Genomic DNA, 20,756 nt, shown 5'->3' with positions numbered 1-20,756 from the left:
TCTCATTATCTATGGAGTAGATAATGCAAAAGATGAAATTCAGAAAGTGCGTCAAATTTGTGAAGATATATATATATATATATATATATATATATATATATATATATATATATATATATATATATATATATATATATATATGCGATATGAGTCAAGCGTTATGAGTCAAGCAAGTAATGATGATATTACTAGTAAGCCCACTTCTAGTCAAGATGCAGCTCCTGGAAGTGACATGGACTCATTAGATGCTTTCTTTTCATGGAATTCTTCTGCTAATGAAGTTTTTGTAAAAAATGAATTAGAATTTTCATGGAATTCTTCTGCTAATGAAGTTTTTGTAAAAAATGAATTAGAAAGGTACTTAGAGGAAGGCACTTTACCCCGGATTCATGAGTTTGATGTGTTAGGTTGGTGGAAGTTAAATGGGGTTAAGTATCATACATTGTGTTTGATTGCAAAAGACATATTAGCCATTCTTATCTTCACTGTTGCTTCAGAATCTTCTTTTTCTATAAGTGGTAGAATCGTTGGTCCACATAGGAGTAGACTTCTTCCGTCTACAATTGAAGCTATCATATGCACTCAAAATTGGCTATGGGCAGGTAAAAAAGGTATGTATGAATTTGCTTGAACCATTATTTGTTTTTTTCATTTTAATATATTTTTCTTATTACCTTTATTTTTTTTCTTGGTTAGGTTGTGTTATTGATGGTGATGATTTATATTCCGATGAAGACGACGAGGGAATTGAGGTAAAATTATTAAATTTGTCGTTTTGTATTGAATAAACTAAGATAACAATTTATTTTATTATTATTTTTGTTATTTATTTAGGGAGGATATTCAAATGTCAATGAATGAAGGGTTGAAGGAAATTAATGGATATTGAAGATGTAGGACATGTTTGTATTTTATATTTGTAATTTTGGATTTGTCATATTTTGCATTTGTAATATTGGATTTATCTTTGTAAGATTGTTGGAATTGGTGTTTTGTAATGTTGGATTCATAATGTTGGATTTTTAATTTTTTTTGTTTCTAAAAGATTAGGTTTTAAGCTTTTTAAGTTATTAAAAATAGTCTTTTTAGTCTAAAACAAAGCAATTTTTTACCAAAAAAAAGTTCCATTTTTAAGCCCATAGATCGGGGGGACCGGGGGAACGGGGACGATGGAGGTAACCGGGAGCGGGACCGGGGGCTGTTTAAACGGGGGAACCGGGGGCGGGAGCAACAAGTGATTTCGGGAGCGGGGCAGCTATTTCCGCTCCCGTTTGGCCCGTTGGCATCCCTATCTCATTTATATATGGTGCATAAGGTTTGGACCGGTCCAAATAGCAACCGAACACTCTAGAACCCTAGCGATCAAAACCATACAACAACAAGTAACTCACCCTCGTTCTCTTTCACTTAAAACCCTCTACACTCGCTCTTTCTCTTTCTCTTTCTAGAAAGCCGGAGCTTAATCTTATCCATGGCGTCCTCCAGTCTCCTTACACTGGCTAAACCCTTTCCTTCTTTCTCCGCAGACCTTCATTCTCCTTCTGTCTCTACTAAAGCCACATCTTTAGGTATTCTCAATTTCCTTAATTCCTTCTCTTATTAGCTTCATTTTTTATTCTTATTTTGAATTTATCGTGCAATTTTAATAGGTCTACGAAGAAATTCCTTCAAGGTTAATGCAATTGCAACCAAATACGAGCCTACAAAGGTATTTATCTTTGATTCTTAATATGATTACTTCATCTTTTGAATTTTTCTAACCTAACATTCGATTTAATGTAATTGAGCAACTTCTGGATGTTTTAGTTTCAATTAATACTCTACATTTTAGCCTACTTATAAATTTCAACTTTATAATGCACCTAATCTGTCATTCAACAAGGAGATGTACTCAATTACGATAATGTTGTTAAATAAGGCGATGTGCTGTTTATTCATTGCGTTTTAATTTCTTCGTGTTCATAGGTTAAGCCACAAGCTGATAGAGTGCTAATTCGTCTGGAAGAACTACCTGAGGTACTTTATTGTGTCTCTGTCTTCAAATGCATATCCATGTATTTTGATTTGTCCCTTTGGCAATGTTTCTTAGGGATAAATCTTATATCATCCGATCTTATCTTTCAATTCATGGGGTTGTTTTTCTAAAGTATTACCATAATCTCTGAATTCATGCTTTACCTTTATCTTATGATCAGAAATCAGCTGGTGGAGTTTTGTTGCCTAAATCAGCTGTCAAGTTTGAACGTTATCTTATGGGAGAGGTGAGCAGTAATAACTTCCATCTTTTTATTCAAGAAAGCAAGCTTATGGATTGTTTCAACCTTCAATTTCACTTCTCTTTTTGTCATAATGACATTTATATCTCTATAATTGTTGAATAATCTCTTCCCCTGTTCCAGATTCTTGCAGTTGGTTCTGAGGTAGCAGACTTGGAGCCAGGGAAAAAGGTACATTCATATTACAGAATTAGCAATGTACTTTGTGTTGTTGGTCAATGTTCATTGTTTTGACTTTATGCTTTACATTGTTTGTAGGTTCTTTTCTCTGACATAAACGCATATGAGGTAATAATCATATGTTGCATTTTGAACCATTTTGCAATCTTCTTTCATGCAAGAAAAATTGTAATTATGATTTTATGATTTTAACAGGTGGATCTTGGAGCAGTCGGAAGACACTGTTTCTGCAAAGAGGCTGACTTGTTGGCTGTGGTCGAGTAGTAGACAAACACCATTTTATTTTGATGAGATTTTTATCGTAATTGAATAATTTGATTGTTGTTTATGAATTGATACAGTTTTGTCATCACAAGCATAACACATTATGTTTATGATGTTATGATGTTAAGTTCAGTAGTTGTTCCAAAATGAAAACGAAACTCAAATCTATTTGACATTTGACATGTTCTGAAATGAATTGTAGATAATTTAAAACTAAACAAAATCGAACCCACAAAACGAATGGCAATAGAAATGACATTCGCCTTTAAAATTCGCAAAGTTTATTAAAACGAATGTTTAGACTTAAAAACACAACGGAAACAGATTTTGGAAATAACAAGTTATGTATTTTTTCCTGTTTAAAAAGAAAAAACTATTACCAAGATAGAATATATTTGTAACTTTATATTAATGAAAATCCAACAAGGGCAAATGACATAAAGCCCTTCATTTTTTCAAAAAGTTGTGGGTTTTACCATTGAATGAGTTTTTGGGTTAATAAAGCCGGATACTTTCATTAAATGGTGCATTTATTATCGAGTTTGAGTCGGTGAACAAGTTGTAACCGCTAACCCTTTAGAGACGTGGCATACGGCATATAACCGACGAGTTGGCAAACGGCGTTAATGAGATAACGTTTGTTTACTTGGAGAAGCGAACTCATCACCTTACCATCACCTTTCAGCACGTAAACATACATAAACGTCCGTATAATTGATCTCATTCATCTCAAATCAAGGGTTTTTTTTGAAGGAGATTAGGGTTCAATTACGGGGTAAAAGTGTTCTAAAAGGTGCAATTTGAAGTTATCGGAGAGTCGATTTCATAGGGTAAGTTGTCACAGTTCATGTTTAATCTTTTTGTTCTTGAGAGGTAAACGTTAATGTGTTTGTGGCTTTTCAGGTTCTTGTGATGGATTGGGATTCAGAAGACGAAGGCAACACATACCCATTTCTGGTTTACGCGAGCCTTTCTCTGGTCTTAATGAGATGGATTTTGAGCTTCATGGAATATACATGGATCTTGAACTAGAGCTAGAGTTCGTTACTCCACTAGTGTAACACTCCCAAAAATCACAATAAATTTAGAATTTTTAAAACCAACCATGCATCAAAATTGTTTACAAACAAATCATTGTTTCAAAAGCATTATTTCAAATAAGAGTTTCTCAAGACTCGAAAACATAAAATCTGGAAGCTGTGTACGATCACGCCTTCGCCTTCTCACGATCCTCAGAAATACCTGAAACCACAAACTAAAACTGTAAGTCAAAGCTTAGTGAGTTCCCCCAAAGTACCAACACACCACATAACAAGCAAACATACAAACATGAGCAGCCAGCCTCACTGGACCGCCTCGTAGGGCCTACAACCTATCCGGACCGCTCTACGGACCGCCAACCTGACTGGACCGCCTCGCAGGGCCTACATCCTATCTGGTCGTCCCCGGGTGTCTTGGCCTACATCACAAAGCAGAACCGCCTCAACCCAAACCAACATGTCGACATATGCAACAAACAAACATGAACACAAAGCCGACAAATACAGATAATCATACGGATCTACTGATCATAAGTACAATAATAGGTCTATACGACAAATATCATCTATATACACTAATATTAATTTAGGTTTTAATTTATCATTATTGTTTTAATTTTATTATTTTTATTATTATTATTTTTATTTTGGGTTATCTACAGAAAAGTCCCAATATTTTGAAAAAATCATATAATCTATTATTTGCTGTTCAAATATAAAAAAAGAGTTTTTCGTTAATTTAGGCAAAAAATCAAAATATTGGGACTTTTCTGTTAAAAAAAAAACTTTAGGACTTTATTGAAACTTTTGAAAAAAGTTTGGGACTTCTCTGTAAATAACCATTTTTATTTCTTTATAATTTGTGAAGAAGGAAATGGAGATGCGCATTTCATGTTTTAAACTCATATGTCTTCAATTTTGGAAAAATCTTCCTTGTTCCGATTTTACAATAAGGATGTTGCAAATATGAATGATTCTTGATTGAGATTAATATCTATAAGCAAATATTTATCATTTTTTAAGAGTGTAAAAGAACTCAATGAGTAAAAATTAAATGCTAAAGATAATTGATTTTTTAGACCTAACTTATTATAACCGTTTATCCACAACGGAATCCCATTTGCACATATATAGCTTCCATAACTAAAATAGCTTCCATTCTGCCCTAAACATTGCATATGACGAAATAGTTACAATTTTATCCTTTTACGATAACCTTTGCGTATACATATTGAAGTAGGCATTTACAAAATAATATGAACAAAATGATTAATATAATTAACTACCCAAACTTTTCCTTTTCTTTTAACCACCTTTTCTTTAGGTTAAACAGGGTGAACAAAAAAACCCTAAAAAAACCCTAAAAATCATAAAAATGCATAAAAAAGAATACCTAAAGATCACAAAACTTTTTTTTGACTTTATTTATGAAAAAATCGCAGGTTTTTAAAGAAATTCGCTGAAAAAAATTTTGAATTTTTTTTTTTATAAAAAAAAAAGAAAAAAGAATTGATTTTTTATTTTTTTTATAACAATATGTAACCCTCACTTTCTATGTTATTATTGGTAAAACTTGTAATTAAGGTCCCGTTTGATAGTTGCAGACTGAGAAAATGCTGACTGGGAAAGGTCTGTCTGGGTAAGAAATCCTGACTGAGTAAGAAATCCTGTTGTTTGATTGTACATCTGACTAAATGTGCTGAGTGATGAAAAATGATCATTTTACCATGTTGGTATATATAGTGATAGATGAAGTTGCTGAATAATTATAAAAACATACATATTGTCATACAAAATGTAAGTTACACACAAATAAAAAATATCATACAAAATGTAAATTAAACATAAATCATTTAATATCCAAATAAAAACATAATGAAATTTAAAATAACATAATAATTTAATGTAAAGTAGGTGAAAGTAGTTGATTTGCAATCTGATCACGCAAAACACGCATATATTCAACGGCTTCTGGACCCCATTCTATGCCTTGTATGTTTTCTCTATCAATTCTTCCACATTGGACGTCAGATTTCATAGCTTATACACAGAAAAAAAAAATCTGATTTCATAACAATAGCTTATCTAAATAGAAGATTTCAGATTTTATGGATTATACGCAAAAATAAGTTCTGATTTCATAGCTTATTCATAAACAAATCCAGATTTCATAAAATTAAAGCAATACACAAAAAATTATGATTTTATAACAATAGCACATCTAAACACAAGATTTCATAAACAAATTCAGATTTCATAAAATTAGAGCAATACACAAAAAAAATTCTGATTTTATAACAATAGCACATATAAACACAAGATTTCAGATTTTAAAACTTACAGGTCACAAGAAGAAGTAGAAATTAGAGGGTAGGATTCAAATTTCATAACAATAGCACATCTAATCATAGCTTATACATATTTCATAAAATTAGAGCAAAAAATGATTCAAATCTCATAACAATAGAGCAAAAACAATTCTGATTTTAGAGCTTATAAACAAAGAACTTCTGATTTTAAAGGTTATGTACAAACGATTTTGATTGTAGAACTTACCTGCCGGAGAAGACGAAGATCCAACTGAAGGAAGGAGGAGGAGATCCGATGGGAGATAGCAACAATTGGGAGGGAGCTATTCGATGGAGGCGATGGAGGAGTCGTCTGATTTTGGACGCTGTCTCTTTTAGGTCACGAGAAGAATTTTAGAGGGCAGGATGGTCTTTTGGGCGAGTTAGCAACTTCTTCACATCTGAGCGAGTCATGCATTTGGGCCAGACAATCTGACCGAGACAGCTCGTATCAAACACGAATGTCTGACCGAGTAAGCTGAAACATCTGACCCAAACCGAGTCAGATGGGTATCAAACAGGCCCTAAGTTGATATTATGGGTAAATGGATGCAAGTATGTTTTTATTTTAGATAAATAACAAAGTATATTGTTCAAGTTTCAGGTTAATTACATATTGTTAAAAACAAATCGAGTACATTTTCTATATATTGTGGATGCATAATTACATATGTATTGCTTTTCTAGCTTCTTGATAGTAGTTTTTAATAATATCTTTATTCAAAAAAAATATTACATATGTATTGCTATATATTAAGTGTAAAAACAAAATACATTACGTATATTAGTAGCAAGAATAATGTGTTGCTTGTAATTTTCCCTTTTTACATCAAGCAAAAATTATACTAATTAATTTTACCGAGAAGATCAAACTCTTAGGTAGTACTAAATAATGATGTCGTAGATGAGTAATCGTTGTGTCACACGTCTTGTAAATCTTGAGACATAATCAGAGGGACGTAAGTAACCTGCCCACAATTGTCTTTTATGGTTAATTTCACATGCATTGTTTGAATGTACACAAAAAAAAGATTTTATTCAAATAATAATTTGTATGCCCTTTTGAGTTAAATCTGTAGATACATGCAGATTGCATGTGTAAAAGTTACAAACTCCAACTATATAACATGACACATTATAATTATGGATTAATCTTCGATAAAAAAAAGTTTAGACAAATGCACACACAACTCCAAACCCTTCTTCATCTCTACTTAAGCAATTCCACTTCTTCGAAAAAAGGGAAACATTTGTTGTAAGAATGATTTATCCTTCTTCCCTTCTGTCTTTCTTCATATTTTCTCCCCTCTGTCTTTCAATCAATGCAAAAACCCTAATCCATGACACTTGTGAAATTTGCTCTCAACAAGATCCATTTGTGAACTACAGATTCTGCACCACCTCTCTCCAAGCAGCCTCTGGGAGCCGTCATGCTGACATCATAGAGCTTGGAAAGATCTCGATCAAACTAGCATATGATAACATGACTGACACTCAGTCTTACATCAAAAAGTTGCTGAAAAATGATATCGAGAAGATCAGTTCTTATATGAAGTTGCGTTTGGATGACTGTCATGATCTTTACAAAGACTCTATCTCTGATATTAAAGATGCCACGAAATATTATAATAATAAGCGTTACTATGAGGCAAGTTTACATATGAGCTCGGTTATGGATGCTACTACCACTTGTGAAGATGGATTCAAGGAGAAACGTATGGGTTTGTCGCCATTGACAAAAAGAAATAACGCTACTTTTGAATTGGCTGCAATTGGGCTTTCGATTGTACGTATACTTCAAAGTGATGCGAACTAATCTTAAAGAAAAATAGAATCCATAGAATGATGGATTAAATTCTGTAAACTCTGCTCTTTGATTATTATTATTATTATTATTATTATTATTATTATTATTATTATTATATGCTTAGTTACATGCATAGTTCGTAAGGAATTCGAGCATTCTGAGAAAAAAAAAATCTTTATATTATTAGAATGATTTCCTCCATAAATGATATTTTCTATTAATTATGTATATATACAAAATATAAGGAGGTTACTGGAGGTATAATGGATCTATATACATCATATCTATACACCAACCCCCTACCACTTATTTTTAATCGGTAGGAATAGTTTGAACAATTCAAACTGAACAAAAATTGTAAAAGAGAGATGATAGAAGCGCTTTGGTACTTAGAGTAATTAGAAGGTACATGAATAACTCGAACTCATCCCAAAAAAACCTTATCGATCGCACACCAAATAAATGTCGATCTCAATTTTTGTTGCACCGGTTTAGAATACATGTAAATGGAATTCAAATCACCATAAGGGCGGAAGGAGCCGTGATCGGTTGAAGAAATTTGGGGGAGGTACCAGTGGTAACACATAAATCCACCATTTTGCGGGTTGAGTAAGCTTCTCTACCTTTTCAGCCTATGTATTGGTTACTTGTATGTTATGCTTGTATACTTGTATGTTATATAGTTAGGCATGTTTTTAATTAGTTTGTGAACTAGTTTTGTATGTTTTTAATATTTTGTGCGTTTGTTTTGTATGATTTTAGTACTTGTACATTATCATTTCCCATTAGCTACCCTTTGGGCTTTATAAAATGAATGGAGTTGTCAACATTTAATTCCTGCTTGAAGATCCACATAGATGGAACAATATCGAAAACCGGGGACTATAAATGAGAACCCAAGTATCAGTTTTGATAAGAACATTAAACTCTTCATTCATAGGCTGAAGTCAGTTAGGTGCTGTTTGTTTTTTCTGAGGCAAAATGTCTGCAGTCTGCGGACCACATCTGTAGGCCTCTGCAGTAGAAGAGGTGGACCAAACGTCTGCAGTCTGAAAAAAGAAGACTGTTTGTTTTTTTAACATCTGCGGGCTACTAAAATAAACTGATTTTTTTAAACTTCAAAGTGATTTTTTAATATTTTTATGACTTTGTTATAAATAATTAACGAATCTAGATCAACTTTTATGTATTATTGTATAAAAAATAAAAATAAAAATGGTATGAATTAACGTATATATTTGATAAAAATCAACAACTTTGGTTGCAAAGTTATAACTAAACATTATAATTAGTGACCAAAGAATTTGATATATAAATGGATGGAAATAAACTTCGATTTTTTCAATTAAATCCATTAACGTACCATAAAAAAATTTTCTCGAAAAATTGACAATACTGTATTAAATAGTGTTTTACAAAATTTGGCAAAAAATATAAGAATATATTATAATTTTTTTTTCATATTTATATAAACAACTTCAACGACTATTATTGTAATAAATCTTTATTTATAAATTTGTCAAAAATATCATGTTTGTATCGTCGAACGTTTTTTTTTAAGTTTTGTTGTTTTTTTTTTCAAATTGTTTATCATTAATAAAGTTGGAAAAAATATAAATTAAAAAAAAAACTAAAAAAAAATAAAGATATATATGTTTTTTTAGGCTAGAAGATGTCTGAAGATGTTAGAAGACTCTGGTCCACATCTGCGCCAAGAAGAGGACGCGCAGACATTTTTAGGTCTGCAGTCTTCAAAAATACAAACAGTCTGCGAAGGCTAATGTCTGCGCGTGGTCTGCGCGGCGCAGACAGAAGAGGTCACGCAAATCTGCAAACAAAAAACAAACACTACCTTAGGGTCCTTTAAAGCCTTTAAATATGAGTGGAGAATCAAGGAGAGAACGGTCATTTATAGTTTAGGTGAAGGAGTGTTTAACATGGGTTAGCATCAAGTGAGTCGATGGTGGTTCGATGTATTTAGCGTCAATAACAGTTACATTGAGCCGTAGGTTTGTTAGGTATGACGAGGTCGACATGGAAAAGGGGTCCTTGGCTGTGGGGTCGTATAATTGTGGGTCTGTGGGGTTGGTGTCAATGCAGTACAAGTTGTAAGGGACAACATGGTTGGGTTGTAGAGTGATGATTGTCCAAAACCATCATATAATTTCTATTTGCCCTAGTATTGTTTAAAAAATAACAGTAATAATGGCAAACAAAACAGCATAACTCAATTTTACTAAATAAATAAAATAACCAAAATGGTCAAGATTTTATTCAATGCATAAAAGTTAAAAGAAAAAAAGGAGGGGTTGAAAACAATCAAATTAAACTAAAATACACTCAAGGAGATAATAAATCCTAAATAGTTCGATTATTGATTTAGTATCAAAAGACATATTTAGACGTGTAGTCATGAATTGTTACAAAGCAATCATTGTCATAGAATTCCTAGATTGGTCGTGGTTATCAACAAGTTATGTCAATCTATTTTATTAGACACTCGATTAAAATCAAGTTCTTTAACCAAGCTACCCGTTTATCTAATTAAAATAATCTTTTCAATTTAAACTAACTCGATACAAAATTATCAAACGAGCAATCTATAATTAGGTGCAAACATACCAAATAAAATAAATCCTCTCATAAGTTCGGAGAATTTACATTGTACAAACATGATTTTATAACACAAGGCTCACTTTTATTCTAATCTTAAGTGTACTATTTACTACTTGGACCAATTAAATGATTAATTGATTAGTCATTCGTCATTAAAACTCTAATCGGATTGATCAGGCCTAACTAAAACTGTAACAACATTATAAAATCATAAATCACTTAAATATGAATGTATTAAATCTATATCACAATCTCACACACCGATCTAAAACAAATCTAAGATTATTTTGATGCTAAGAACCTAAAAAGCTTCCAAGTTATGGTTTCTATCTTTGCTCCTGTTGTGATGCGTGATTATATATTAATAATAAAAGGACGTCCCTTCAAAAGTCAACACAACTTTTATATCTCTATCCCATGCTCTCCACTATCCCCCCTGGATGGGCTCATGTTGCTGATTGTTTTGGTTGCCAAAAAGGGTTATTTTGGGGCTGCTGCTTCTTTATTCTTGTTTTGTTTGCTGAAATGCACCGCTATTATTCTAGTTTTTGGCTGCTAAATATCACAAAACTGGGCAGCTTTTATGGCAATTTTTTATAGCTGCAACTGGCTCGTAAATAGCAGCTACTTGTCAACATTTTGGGCTCCTTTTAGAACTTAAGGTCACCATATTCTCCATTTTGGGAATTATTTGGTTTGGAACCAAAAAACCCGAAAATTAAATCGAACCGAAACCGATTTCAAACTAAAGCATATTCAAAATCGAAGCAAAATTTGAATTTTGTTTTGGTCACATGAAGTTTAGACCAAACTGAACTGAAAAAACGAATTCAACTAATTAACTAATTAAAATATATTTCAAATTTTATATATTAAATAAAAATGTTAAATAATTAATAATTAATATAAAATAAAAGACATTTTAACTCTTTTAGCAATTTGGTTTCCTCAGTTTCCAAACCGAACCAACCCGAATTGGAATTCGGTTTCCGGTTTGGTCTAGAGGGATTTGAATTTGGTTTGGTTCAATCTTCAATTTGGAGAAGAAAAAATCAAACTGAGGAAACCGATTCGAGGAAACTGACAAAGCCATAAACCGAACAGATTTTCTCCCCTAATTGTAGATGCAAAAATTCTCTTTTGATTATATATGAGTATTTCTCGTTCATTTGTTATCCAAATGCATCCGGTTATCATCCATTGCTCTACTTGTTCATCTTTTTTTTTCGTCCCGTTATTTACTTCTTCTTTTAATCTCATTTTTCAATTGTCATGCCTACATTACATCAAATTGTCGACAAACACAAAAACGCACTGAATCTACCAAAGTATGTGTGAATCCCATAATATCGTGAAATGCATAAATTACATGATAAATACATAAAAAAATGCGATAAAATGAGATACAAAACGTGACCAAAAAAATCAAAAAATACACCCTAACATAGAGAAGGTAGGCGACTCAATGAAGTGAAAATATAATTTTCTTTAACTATTGATATAAAAATTATCATTAAATTAATCTAATTTAAAAAATATATATTAAAGATTAAAATAAATAAATAAAAAGTGTAGAGAAAGAAGACTATCAAGTGAAAGGGAAAGCATCGCATTGACCCCACATTGAGGGAAGAAGAAAGAAGGGAGGAAGATTATAAAACTCGAAGCTTACAAGCTTGAAACTTGAAAGGAGCAATGGAGATCTGTTCTAAGACCGTTTTCATCATGTTTGAGATCAAATTTGTCTTATATAAAAGTTTACACTCCACACCACCTAACTTATATTTATCATAGTTTTAGTCCCCACTAAAACTCATGTTAATTCAAATTACACTAAATTGCTAGGGACACTAAAATCACCAAAAACATGGAACAACTACTGGTTAGAAGAAACCACTTACAGATGAATAACCATAACAAAAACAAAAGCATCCAAAATAACCTTTTTAAAACCAAAATGTATTCAAAGATTAAAAGTTCCATAATAACATGTTCAATCAACCCTTCCCTACTTAATCTGAAATGCAAAGGAAGGAATATAAAGATTGCTAAATCATGTTCATGAAAGTATGATGGTGATGATGAAGTCACAAATGCTTCCAATTATTTTCCTCCCACTTCGACTTATACAGAAAAAACCAAACATCACAAAGACAAGATAGGCCAAAAAACAGAAGATTTAGTTTCAGGGTTTTAGCTAGCCATGGGGTGGTTATATACATACTCGATTGCAAGTGCACAAGAATCAATCTTATCAGCTTCTTTGTCTGGGATCTCCAATTTGAATTCCTCTTCAATCGCCATTATCAACTCCACATTATCCAAGCTGTCCAATCCCAAATCCTTCTGGAAATGAACTTCAGGGGTCACCTGCACATTATTACAGATCACAACCTTTTAATGAATTCCTTCAAAGAACCATTTCTAGAGGTATCCAAATTGGAACTCGGAAAAAATATTTACTATATTCAGCTCAATAATTAACCTAACAACAGGTTTGTATTTTGTAGCCGAATCTAGCAGATTCATTTCAATATTTAACATAATCATATTTCTGTATTAAATTTACAAAATGAACAATTGCAACATCGTTTTTTGAATACCAACGATGCCACATTTGACTAAATATGTCAGAGCGTACCGATGATCCAAAGCAATCATTTCCACGATCATACAAAATTAAAATTAGGTCAAAGTAAAATTAAACATAAATAATCAGCTCAGCAATTAAGATTTAAGCCTAAAAGTTAAATTAGAATCAAATTGAGTAAAATCACAGTGACAATACCTTAGAAGGATCGACTTTAGGGAAACTCTTGACGATGTCAAGGATTCTATCAATGACTTGACTTTTTTCGAGATGATCGTCGTGAGATGACATTGAGCGAACGGAAGTGTTCTCGTGGATCCATAAAGGACTCAGCAGCTTCGATCCGTTAGCCACCACCGGGATTCGTACATGACCTAGAATTGCTGCTCTCAAAGCCGACGCCATTCTCGCACCTTCTTCTCTGTCCTCTCTCTGTGCCTGTAAAAAAGTTGGATTTAAACTTTAAAGCATCCCAGATAGTGAAGCCCATTGGGTTTATTCTGCAATCCAAAGCCCAATTTTATCATACTTGTACTTTGTGTAATAAATGCTGTACATTTGTTTTAACGACTTAATTCGTTAGAAACAGAATATGAATCAAATTTTGTATATTTAGAAATGATGAGTCACCCAAAAATAATACAGTTTTCACTTTTTCTTCCCACTTTCATTACAACGTTTGCTTCTTCTCTCTTATCGCTCTCTGTCTCTCAAACTTCATCGAATTTTCAACCATGACAGGTATTACTCTCTCTGTATTTCGATTTTATATGTTATCACAATTTATGGATCTTCATTCTATATCAAACGATGAATCTTCTGCATTGTATATTGTAATGGATATTTGTTTGGATTCAAATCCACAATCAACAAACTGAACGAAGATTATTGCCCTTGTGTATGATTGTTAGCAGAAACAATGAACGTTGTATTCTTCTCTCACTCTTCTAGAACTAACGGATCTCTAGGAATTTGTTTTCTTTCACACTTATTGGATTTGACGTGGGGTGTTAAAAAAATTCCCTTTGTCATCCAGATCGATTTAGGGCATTAATTTTACGCGGGAATTTCAATTTCATTATAATTGGAAGTGGATTGAAGTTAAATTTGTTTCCTCAATCAAAGATCATGTCGGTATCAAGTTATTGATTTCATAATTTGAAAAGCTAAAGTTTAACTTTGACGAGTCAAATAGGCTCTATTTTACATGTCTCAAATTATTATGGATTGTGTATTTGTTCAATTGTAGCAAATCAATAACAGATTCAACATCAAGTTAGCATTTGATCTGTACTAGCTTGAAATCAAAACTCCAAACGAAGTTCTTCATCCGGAACAGATGCAATAATATATGATTTTTTTCAAATGTGCAATCTGTTCTAGTTTCTAAGTTTGTGATTTTTTATTGAAACAGATAACGAAGATCCGAAGGCAGCGAAAGATGAACGCAAATCAATCCTTCCACCAATCACCGAGATCAGCCGGTGGCAATGGTGGTGTTTGGTGTTCCTTAACATATCTTTCCTCCTAATCGGTCAAGGTACCGCCATTCTCCTCCTAAGATTTTACTATGAACACGGTGGGCGCAGTAAATGGACTGCAACACTTGCTCAAAACGCTGGATTCCCAATCCTTTTCATACCCTTCATTCTTTTTCCCAAAATGAAAGAACCCTCGATTAATTCCCCTCTCATCGTAGTCTTATCAGTCTACTTTGGCCTCGGACTCCTAATCGCCGGTGATCATTTACTGTATTCGAATACTTATCGGCCTCAACTTACTCGCTAATCTGCGCGACTAAATTAGCTTTCAGCGCTGTTTTTTCGATTCTCATAAATTCCCAGAAATTCACAATCTTGATCATGAATTCAATCGTTGTTCTTTTGTTATCCGCTTGTCTTGTTGGCGTCAGCGACTATTCGCCGAGCCCTCCTGACGTAAATCAGACTAAATACACTCTCGGTTTCATCTCCACCATTGCCGCTTCAGCTCTATACGCGCTTTTACTTTCTGTCACTCAACTCTCGTTCCAAAAATTCATCAAAAAGGAAACTTTCGCAGTTGTTCTTGAGCTCCAGATTCATACGTCAATCGTTGCTTCTTGTGTTTCGCTCGTCGGTCTGTTTGCTAGCGGCGAGTGGCGGTTGTTGCGCAGCGAAATTGCGAGTTTTCATGAAGGGAGTTTGAGTTACGCCATGACGTTGATCTGGACTGCTGTTGCTTGGCAGATTTGTTCAGTTGGTGTGGTTGGTTTGATTTTTATCGTGTCGTCGTTGTTTTCGAATGTGATTAGTACTCTTTCCTTGTCTCTTTCGCCTTTGGCTGCTGCCATTGTTTATGATTATACCATGAATGGCGCTAAAACTATTGCTGTTCTTTTGGGGATTTGGGGGTTTTTTACTTATGTTTATCAGCATTGTCTTGATGAGTTCGAGTTCAAGGTTAAGAAGAAACCTGTTATTCGTAAATGCAGTCAATGTGCTTGTTGATTTTTGTTTTCATGTTTAGATTTTTACTGAAAGTTTTGAGATTACGTTTATATTTTAGGTTTTGTTGTCAATTGGGTTATCATTATAGAAACACATTTTGTATAGGGTTTATTTATGATTCATTCTTTTACCCGAATAAGTTGTAAAAAGACTTATCTGATGTATTTGAGTACACAAATTCCTTTATTTCTTCATCAATACAAATGTAAAATCGGTTGTTTAATATTTTACGAATAATATATCAATTTTTAGCTTCATATAAACACATAAAACTGTACAATTTACTTCAAGACACAATTGCAACTAATCCTTGCATCCATTTAAATTTCAAATAAAAAGAATGTATAGATAAACAGCATCAAAATATCATCACATTTGACCAAGTATTCTGGTGGTCAACGCCTCACGCCTCTAGAGGCTCCTCCATAACTGTATTTTTTTTCATCCAAGAATCACCGGAAAACATAAATTTGTTAGATTTTAATCAGAGTTATAAACATAAATATCAAATGCAAGAAATAGCAACCTACTTTCATTTCTTCTTATTACAACATTATAAAAATCAACCCAATTACAGCAATATCTACCAAATGGGTAGATTTTCCAAAGTACATTGCTATTTCTTGCATAAATATACATATGAGAGAGAGAGAGAGAGAGAGAGAGGGACCTTTTGTTTTTGCAGGTTGAGATTTATCAGCAACAATCTCAGGTGCTTTTGTTGGAACATCAGGTAGATCCAACTCATCTTCATCTTTTGTAGAAGATGACTCAGCAACAGGAGCTTCTGGCAAATCTTGAATTGTCATCTATAATCACAAGTGAAAAAATTGTAGTTAATCGAGGGCATTTAAGACATTTGCCAAATAGATATAAGTTCAACTACATAAATAGAATGAAAACTATACCTGAGCTTCCAAGTTATCAAACTCTGCTAAAATATCCTCTTCATCCTCAGCTGACAACTTCTCTCCCAAAATCGCATTAATTTCCTAACCACAATCCCAAGTGTCAAAAAGTTGTTTATAAAATTTCATTTTAGTTTTCTTTTTTATTTATAAAAAAGGAATGAAAAACTCACATCTTGGTATGCTTTGGCTTCAGCTGTATCATCCATGAGTTTTTGAACATCATCTAAATTAATTTCACCTTGGATTGCTTTCATTGCGTTATTTCCTGCTTTTAAACTCTCAAAAACAGCCTTCTGTTTGCTTGCTAGTTCAATATCTGCCAACTAAAAATGGAAATTTTAAATAATATGAATGTTTATGGGAATATATATTAAAAAAAAATGAGTTAAGTACTTACTTGTTGTTCAACATTAATAAGCCATGTATCCACTTGTTTGAGTAAATCTTCTTGTACTTTCTTCTTCCTTAAGGCTAACAAAGCTCTTTCTTTCTTCTTTTCCCGAAGTAAATCTTTTGCTGCTTGTTTTTCAGCTTCAATCACTTTCTCAAGCTATAAGAATTAGCATCCGAAATGCCAGTTTAATACTAAGATGAGACCATTTTACCCTTGTCTAGACTCTAGAGTAAATCAAATAGTCGCTACTGAGTACTTGATTTAAAAAATTCAGTTGGAAACATTTCTTCAAGATACCCAACAGGTAAACTTTGGAAAACTGTATTAATGTTGGTTCATCTTCTTTCATATACATCAAGCAGAAAATTCTCATTTCTCATGTTGGTTAAACTCTTGTCATACATATGCTTCATCAATAAATATCATGCAAGCTAAATTTATAAACTATCATAGATCCCATAAATATCCTCTTATTATACACAAATATCAACTAAATGGAAGAATAGAAACAGCTTTTACATATTACCCACTACCATTAGCTTTCTTCTCTATTCATCATTGAACACTAAGTCTCTAACAAAAAAACTGATAACTTAATAATCCCCTTTCAGCTATCTATCTACTTAGGGCTATGCTTCAAACACCTATGCACAAACTATTAAGAACAAGACACATGAACATATATTAAAGTTCATGGAACTGAATTCCCTGATCAATGTGAATGTGGGGGCTTGAACCCTTGATCGAAGTTTTCTAATCTATCACATATCCTATTCTAAAGAATCGTTTACACTAAATTTGATTTGAATGAACCGAAATTAAAATACCTGTTGCTGATATTGGGCAAGCTTACGCCTCTGGGTTTTCAGAGAAAGAATTGCTCGATCAACTTCAGTGATCTTCGGTTTCTTTACAAATACATTCCCCATGAGACGTAACTCGACCAGAATCTCAAACCTTAAATAAGAAAAACGGTTGCTTGGCGATATTTTAGGGATTTGGATCTCTATCTAGGATACACCGATAAGCTGTCGCTCTATGGGTCAGAGTATCAGTATCGGTGACGTAACTTGCACCGAATATATACAAAGTGGTAGATTTCGAGATTAGGGTTTTCCGATTAGCGATTGATGTTGTTTGATTTAAAACAGATGAAATTCTGGATACACAAGCCAAGATTTTGGGTTTTTAGAATCACTTACGAAGAAACTAAGGATTTTGAACGTAAAATGGGTTTTTTGCTAAGGATTTGAACTGAAACTTGCTTCCATGAAATTTATGGATCCGAAGTTCTTCAAGAAGTTATCAACATAGACCCTTTCCTTCGATTACCAGACAGACATCAGGGGTGTAAGACAAAGGACTTTTTTTAGAGTTAACTTCACAAAGCATAGTGTTTTTTAATAACGGGAGTGAATATTTTTTTTTTTCATTTTTTTTTAATATTGATAAAAATCATGGTTGTGAAAAAGAAATATGACTCGTTAAGGTAATAACTTTTCGATTTGTTCATTTTTTTTGTACACATCTAGTTAACAAATTTATTGGAAGTGTTCATATATAACCATTATGACCTACTATAACAGGTTACATCAGGCTACAGCAGGTCATAATGGTTATATGTGAACACTTTCAACAAGTTCGTTACTTTATAAAAAAATAGTTATCCAAATATGAACAAAACGAAAAGTAAGAGTAAATTAAACGAATGATCCTTGTGGTTTGGGGGAATTTATACGTTTGGTCCTTAATTTATTATTTAAACTCGGATGGTTCCTACTGTTTATTTTTGTTGCGTGTTTGGTCCCTGTATTACCTAAAAAGACTATTGTGCCCTTATTAATTTATTTTTTTAATTAATTTTCTTATTTATGTATTTATTTTTTACATATTTAAAAAAAATAGACCCCACATATTTGTATCTTCTCACTGTAAACCTGAAACCACATTTAAGAAATTTAATCTGGGTCCCACCGGTCACCATCTTATCTCTCATCCTCCTCAACTTTTATTTCTTTTCCACTTTAGTGACATCGACCTCTTCATCATCATTCTTTTTTTGGTCCTTCAACTCTGGCGAACCAACACCATAACTTATTGTCTCTTCATCTTTAATGGGTTGTGTTGTTGATTCGTCGGGGTTAAAGGACCGAAAAAAGAAGAGATTGTGAAGACGTCGATGTCACTAAAGATGGAAAATAAATAGAAGTTGAGGAGGATGAGAGATGGGATGGTGAGGAGATACAGATATGTGGGGTCTATTAATTTTTTTTAGATATATAAAAAACAAATACATAAATAAGAAAATTAATTAAAAAAATAAATTAAGAAGGGCATAATAGTCTTTTTAGGTAAGACAGGGACCAAGCGGGCAACAAAAATAAACAATAGGGATCATCCAAGTTAAAAAAATAAATTAGGGACCAAACACACAAATTCCCCCAAACCTCAGGAACCATTCGTGTAATTTACTCTTACTTTTCGTTTTGTTCATATTTGGGTATGACATCAAAAGTGTATGGCAAAAACTATAAGACGTGACACCATGAATGCTCCGTCTTCTCAAAAACTTGTAGTGTACCTGTCTACTGATTCCCTAAGAATACAAGTGATTTTGAAAGTGTATCAACATTTAGGTTGGTGAGTACATAAGCATATTTGTATTTGAAATCCGGCTGTTGTTCTTTGAAAATGTAAGTATGTTCTCCCAGAAAATCCTATATTTTCTGTTGTAAATGAATTGTAGTCTTAATACCATAAGGCCAAAATATGTAAATGTTGTTGTACCAAATAGTATAATATCATAGTTTCATTATTAAATAAAACTAAGTGAAAATGATTGTTTCTCTGAAATGTAAGTTTCTCTGTACTGGAAAATAGTATACTGTATGTATATTTGAATGAAAACACTGTAAATGTAAGTGTTTGGATTCCAGCAGCTGTAATGTAAAATACTGAATTGTAGTTCTATTATTTAATAAAAACTACTTGAAGTTGGTTATGTATTCATACCCTAATCGTATTGTTCAATACCAAATTGTGAGTTATTATAACCATGCTTGATGACCTAAGATGGCCTGAAACGACGTTCTTCAGGCATCAGAATAGTTATGATATTTGTCACCCCAGGCCTGCCGGCCTAACTGTAGCTAACAGTTAAGGTGCGGGATTGTCAGTCCCGTATAGATCTATACACAAATTCACGCTCTCCCTCCAGGAGACTCTGGTTATAATTTCAGGGCTTGGTTGGTACTTAGGTAAGTACTTGAAGTGTGTCTCACAAAGCTATACTAACGATTACGTGTAGAATAAATGAAAATCACTTTGTAATGAATCACTTTGTAATGAATAACTATATGTATGTTTCATAAACTATATCTATTATAGTTTATATGTTTGTTTGAATTGTATCTCTGAATTTAGTAACAATGTTGTAAGTGTTACATAAACTATACATATTATAGTTTATAAGTATGTTCTTGTATTGTTTCTTGTATTAGTAGAGTAGTATGTGTGTTCCATAAACTATACCTATTATAGTTTATAAGTATGTTCCGTTTGTAACGAAAATATTTCTGAAAATTCTCCTTTGCTCAGCATGTTACAAAGGTTTAAAGTTTTATACTCATATATATATATATATATATATATATATATATATATATATATATATATATATATATATATATATATATATATATGGCATATATAATTGAAATTAAAAAGACAGTCGGACAAGTGAATTTACCCTAAGCCCACAACCAAACAAGGAACATGAGTTAAAGCGAAAACACCAGTCCTAAGCCTGTTGAATCTCATTTATATATATATATATATATAT

The 20,756-nt window shown here is 32.7% G+C and overlaps 3 protein-coding genes and 2 pseudogenes across 4 annotated transcripts; 3 read left to right on the top strand and 2 right to left on the bottom strand.

The window, feature by feature from the left end:
* Positions 1-1,337: 1,337 nt before the first annotated feature.
* Positions 1,338-2,895, top strand: LOC145105538 (10 kDa chaperonin 1, chloroplastic-like). The gene is made up of 7 exons (XM_079042622.1): positions 1,338-1,568; positions 1,650-1,708; positions 1,966-2,016; positions 2,196-2,261; positions 2,400-2,447; positions 2,535-2,564; positions 2,652-2,895. Exons 1-7 carry the CDS (start codon positions 1,472-1,474, stop codon positions 2,718-2,720), a joined length of 420 nt encoding a protein of 139 aa, XP_078898748.1. The 5' UTR covers positions 1,338-1,471; the 3' UTR covers positions 2,721-2,895.
* A 4,460-nt stretch (positions 2,896-7,355) lies between these two features.
* LOC145109823 (putative invertase inhibitor pseudogene) lies at positions 7,356-7,958 on the top strand (annotated as a pseudogene).
* Positions 7,959-12,469: 4,511 nt separating this feature from the next.
* On the bottom strand, positions 12,470-13,578 carry MTACP-1 (mitochondrial acyl carrier protein 1). Its single transcript, XM_079042621.1, has 2 exons — positions 13,320-13,578; positions 12,470-12,901 (listed from the first exon to the last, which is right to left on the bottom strand). Exons 1-2 carry the CDS (start codon positions 13,524-13,526, stop codon positions 12,725-12,727), a joined length of 384 nt encoding a protein of 127 aa, XP_078898747.1. The 5' UTR covers positions 13,527-13,578; the 3' UTR covers positions 12,470-12,724.
* Positions 13,579-13,758: 180 nt separating this feature from the next.
* Positions 13,759-15,711, top strand: LOC145109822 (putative purine permease 11; annotated as a pseudogene). Its single transcript, XR_013709236.1, has 2 exons — positions 13,759-13,862; positions 14,536-15,711. The product of XR_013709236.1 is annotated as a putative purine permease 11 (transcript).
* Positions 15,712-15,814: 103 nt separating this feature from the next.
* On the bottom strand, positions 15,815-18,252 carry LOC145105534 (vacuolar protein sorting-associated protein 20 homolog 1-like). The gene is made up of 6 exons (XM_079042619.1): positions 17,743-18,252; positions 16,919-17,071; positions 16,692-16,844; positions 16,519-16,602; positions 16,281-16,419; positions 15,815-16,039 (listed from the first exon to the last, which is right to left on the bottom strand). The coding sequence occupies exons 1-6, from the start codon at positions 17,842-17,844 to the stop codon at positions 16,014-16,016; spliced, it is 657 nt and encodes a 218-aa protein (XP_078898745.1). The 5' UTR covers positions 17,845-18,252; the 3' UTR covers positions 15,815-16,013.
* Between the last annotated feature and the right edge of the window lie 2,504 nt (positions 18,253-20,756).

This window comes from Lactuca virosa, chromosome 4, assembly GCF_052849685.1.
Source record: "Lactuca virosa cultivar CGN04683 chromosome 4, Lactuca_virosa_CGN04683_v6, whole genome shotgun sequence".
Taxonomy (NCBI): Eukaryota; Viridiplantae; Streptophyta; class Magnoliopsida; order Asterales; family Asteraceae; genus Lactuca; species Lactuca virosa.
This window is presented reverse-complemented; position numbering and strand designations above follow the sequence as displayed.

Coding starts and splice junctions, on each gene's coding strand:
- MTACP-1 (XM_079042621.1), bottom strand. CDS start 13,526: ATGGCGTCGGCTTTGAGAGCAGCAATTCTAGGTCATGTACGAATCCCG. Junction 12,902..13,319: donor CTAAAGTCGATCCTTCTAAG/GTATTGTCACTG, acceptor AATAATGTGCAG/GTGACCCCTGAAGTTCATTT.
- LOC145105538 (XM_079042622.1), top strand. CDS start 1,472: ATGGCGTCCTCCAGTCTCCTTACACTGGCTAAACCCTTTCCTTCTTTC. Junction 1,709..1,965: donor CCAAATACGAGCCTACAAAG/GTATTTATCTTT, acceptor TCGTGTTCATAG/GTTAAGCCACAAGCTGATAG. Junction 2,017..2,195: donor GTCTGGAAGAACTACCTGAG/GTACTTTATTGT, acceptor TCTTATGATCAG/AAATCAGCTGGTGGAGTTTT.
- LOC145105534 (XM_079042619.1), bottom strand. CDS start 17,844: ATGGGGAATGTATTTGTAAAGAAACCGAAGATCACTGAAGTTGATCGA. Junction 16,845..16,918: donor TTATTAATGTTGAACAACAA/GTAAGTACTTAA, acceptor TTCCATTTTTAG/TTGGCAGATATTGAACTAGC. Junction 16,603..16,691: donor AAGCCAAAGCATACCAAGAT/GTGAGTTTTTCA, acceptor GATTGTGGTTAG/GAAATTAATGCGATTTTGGG.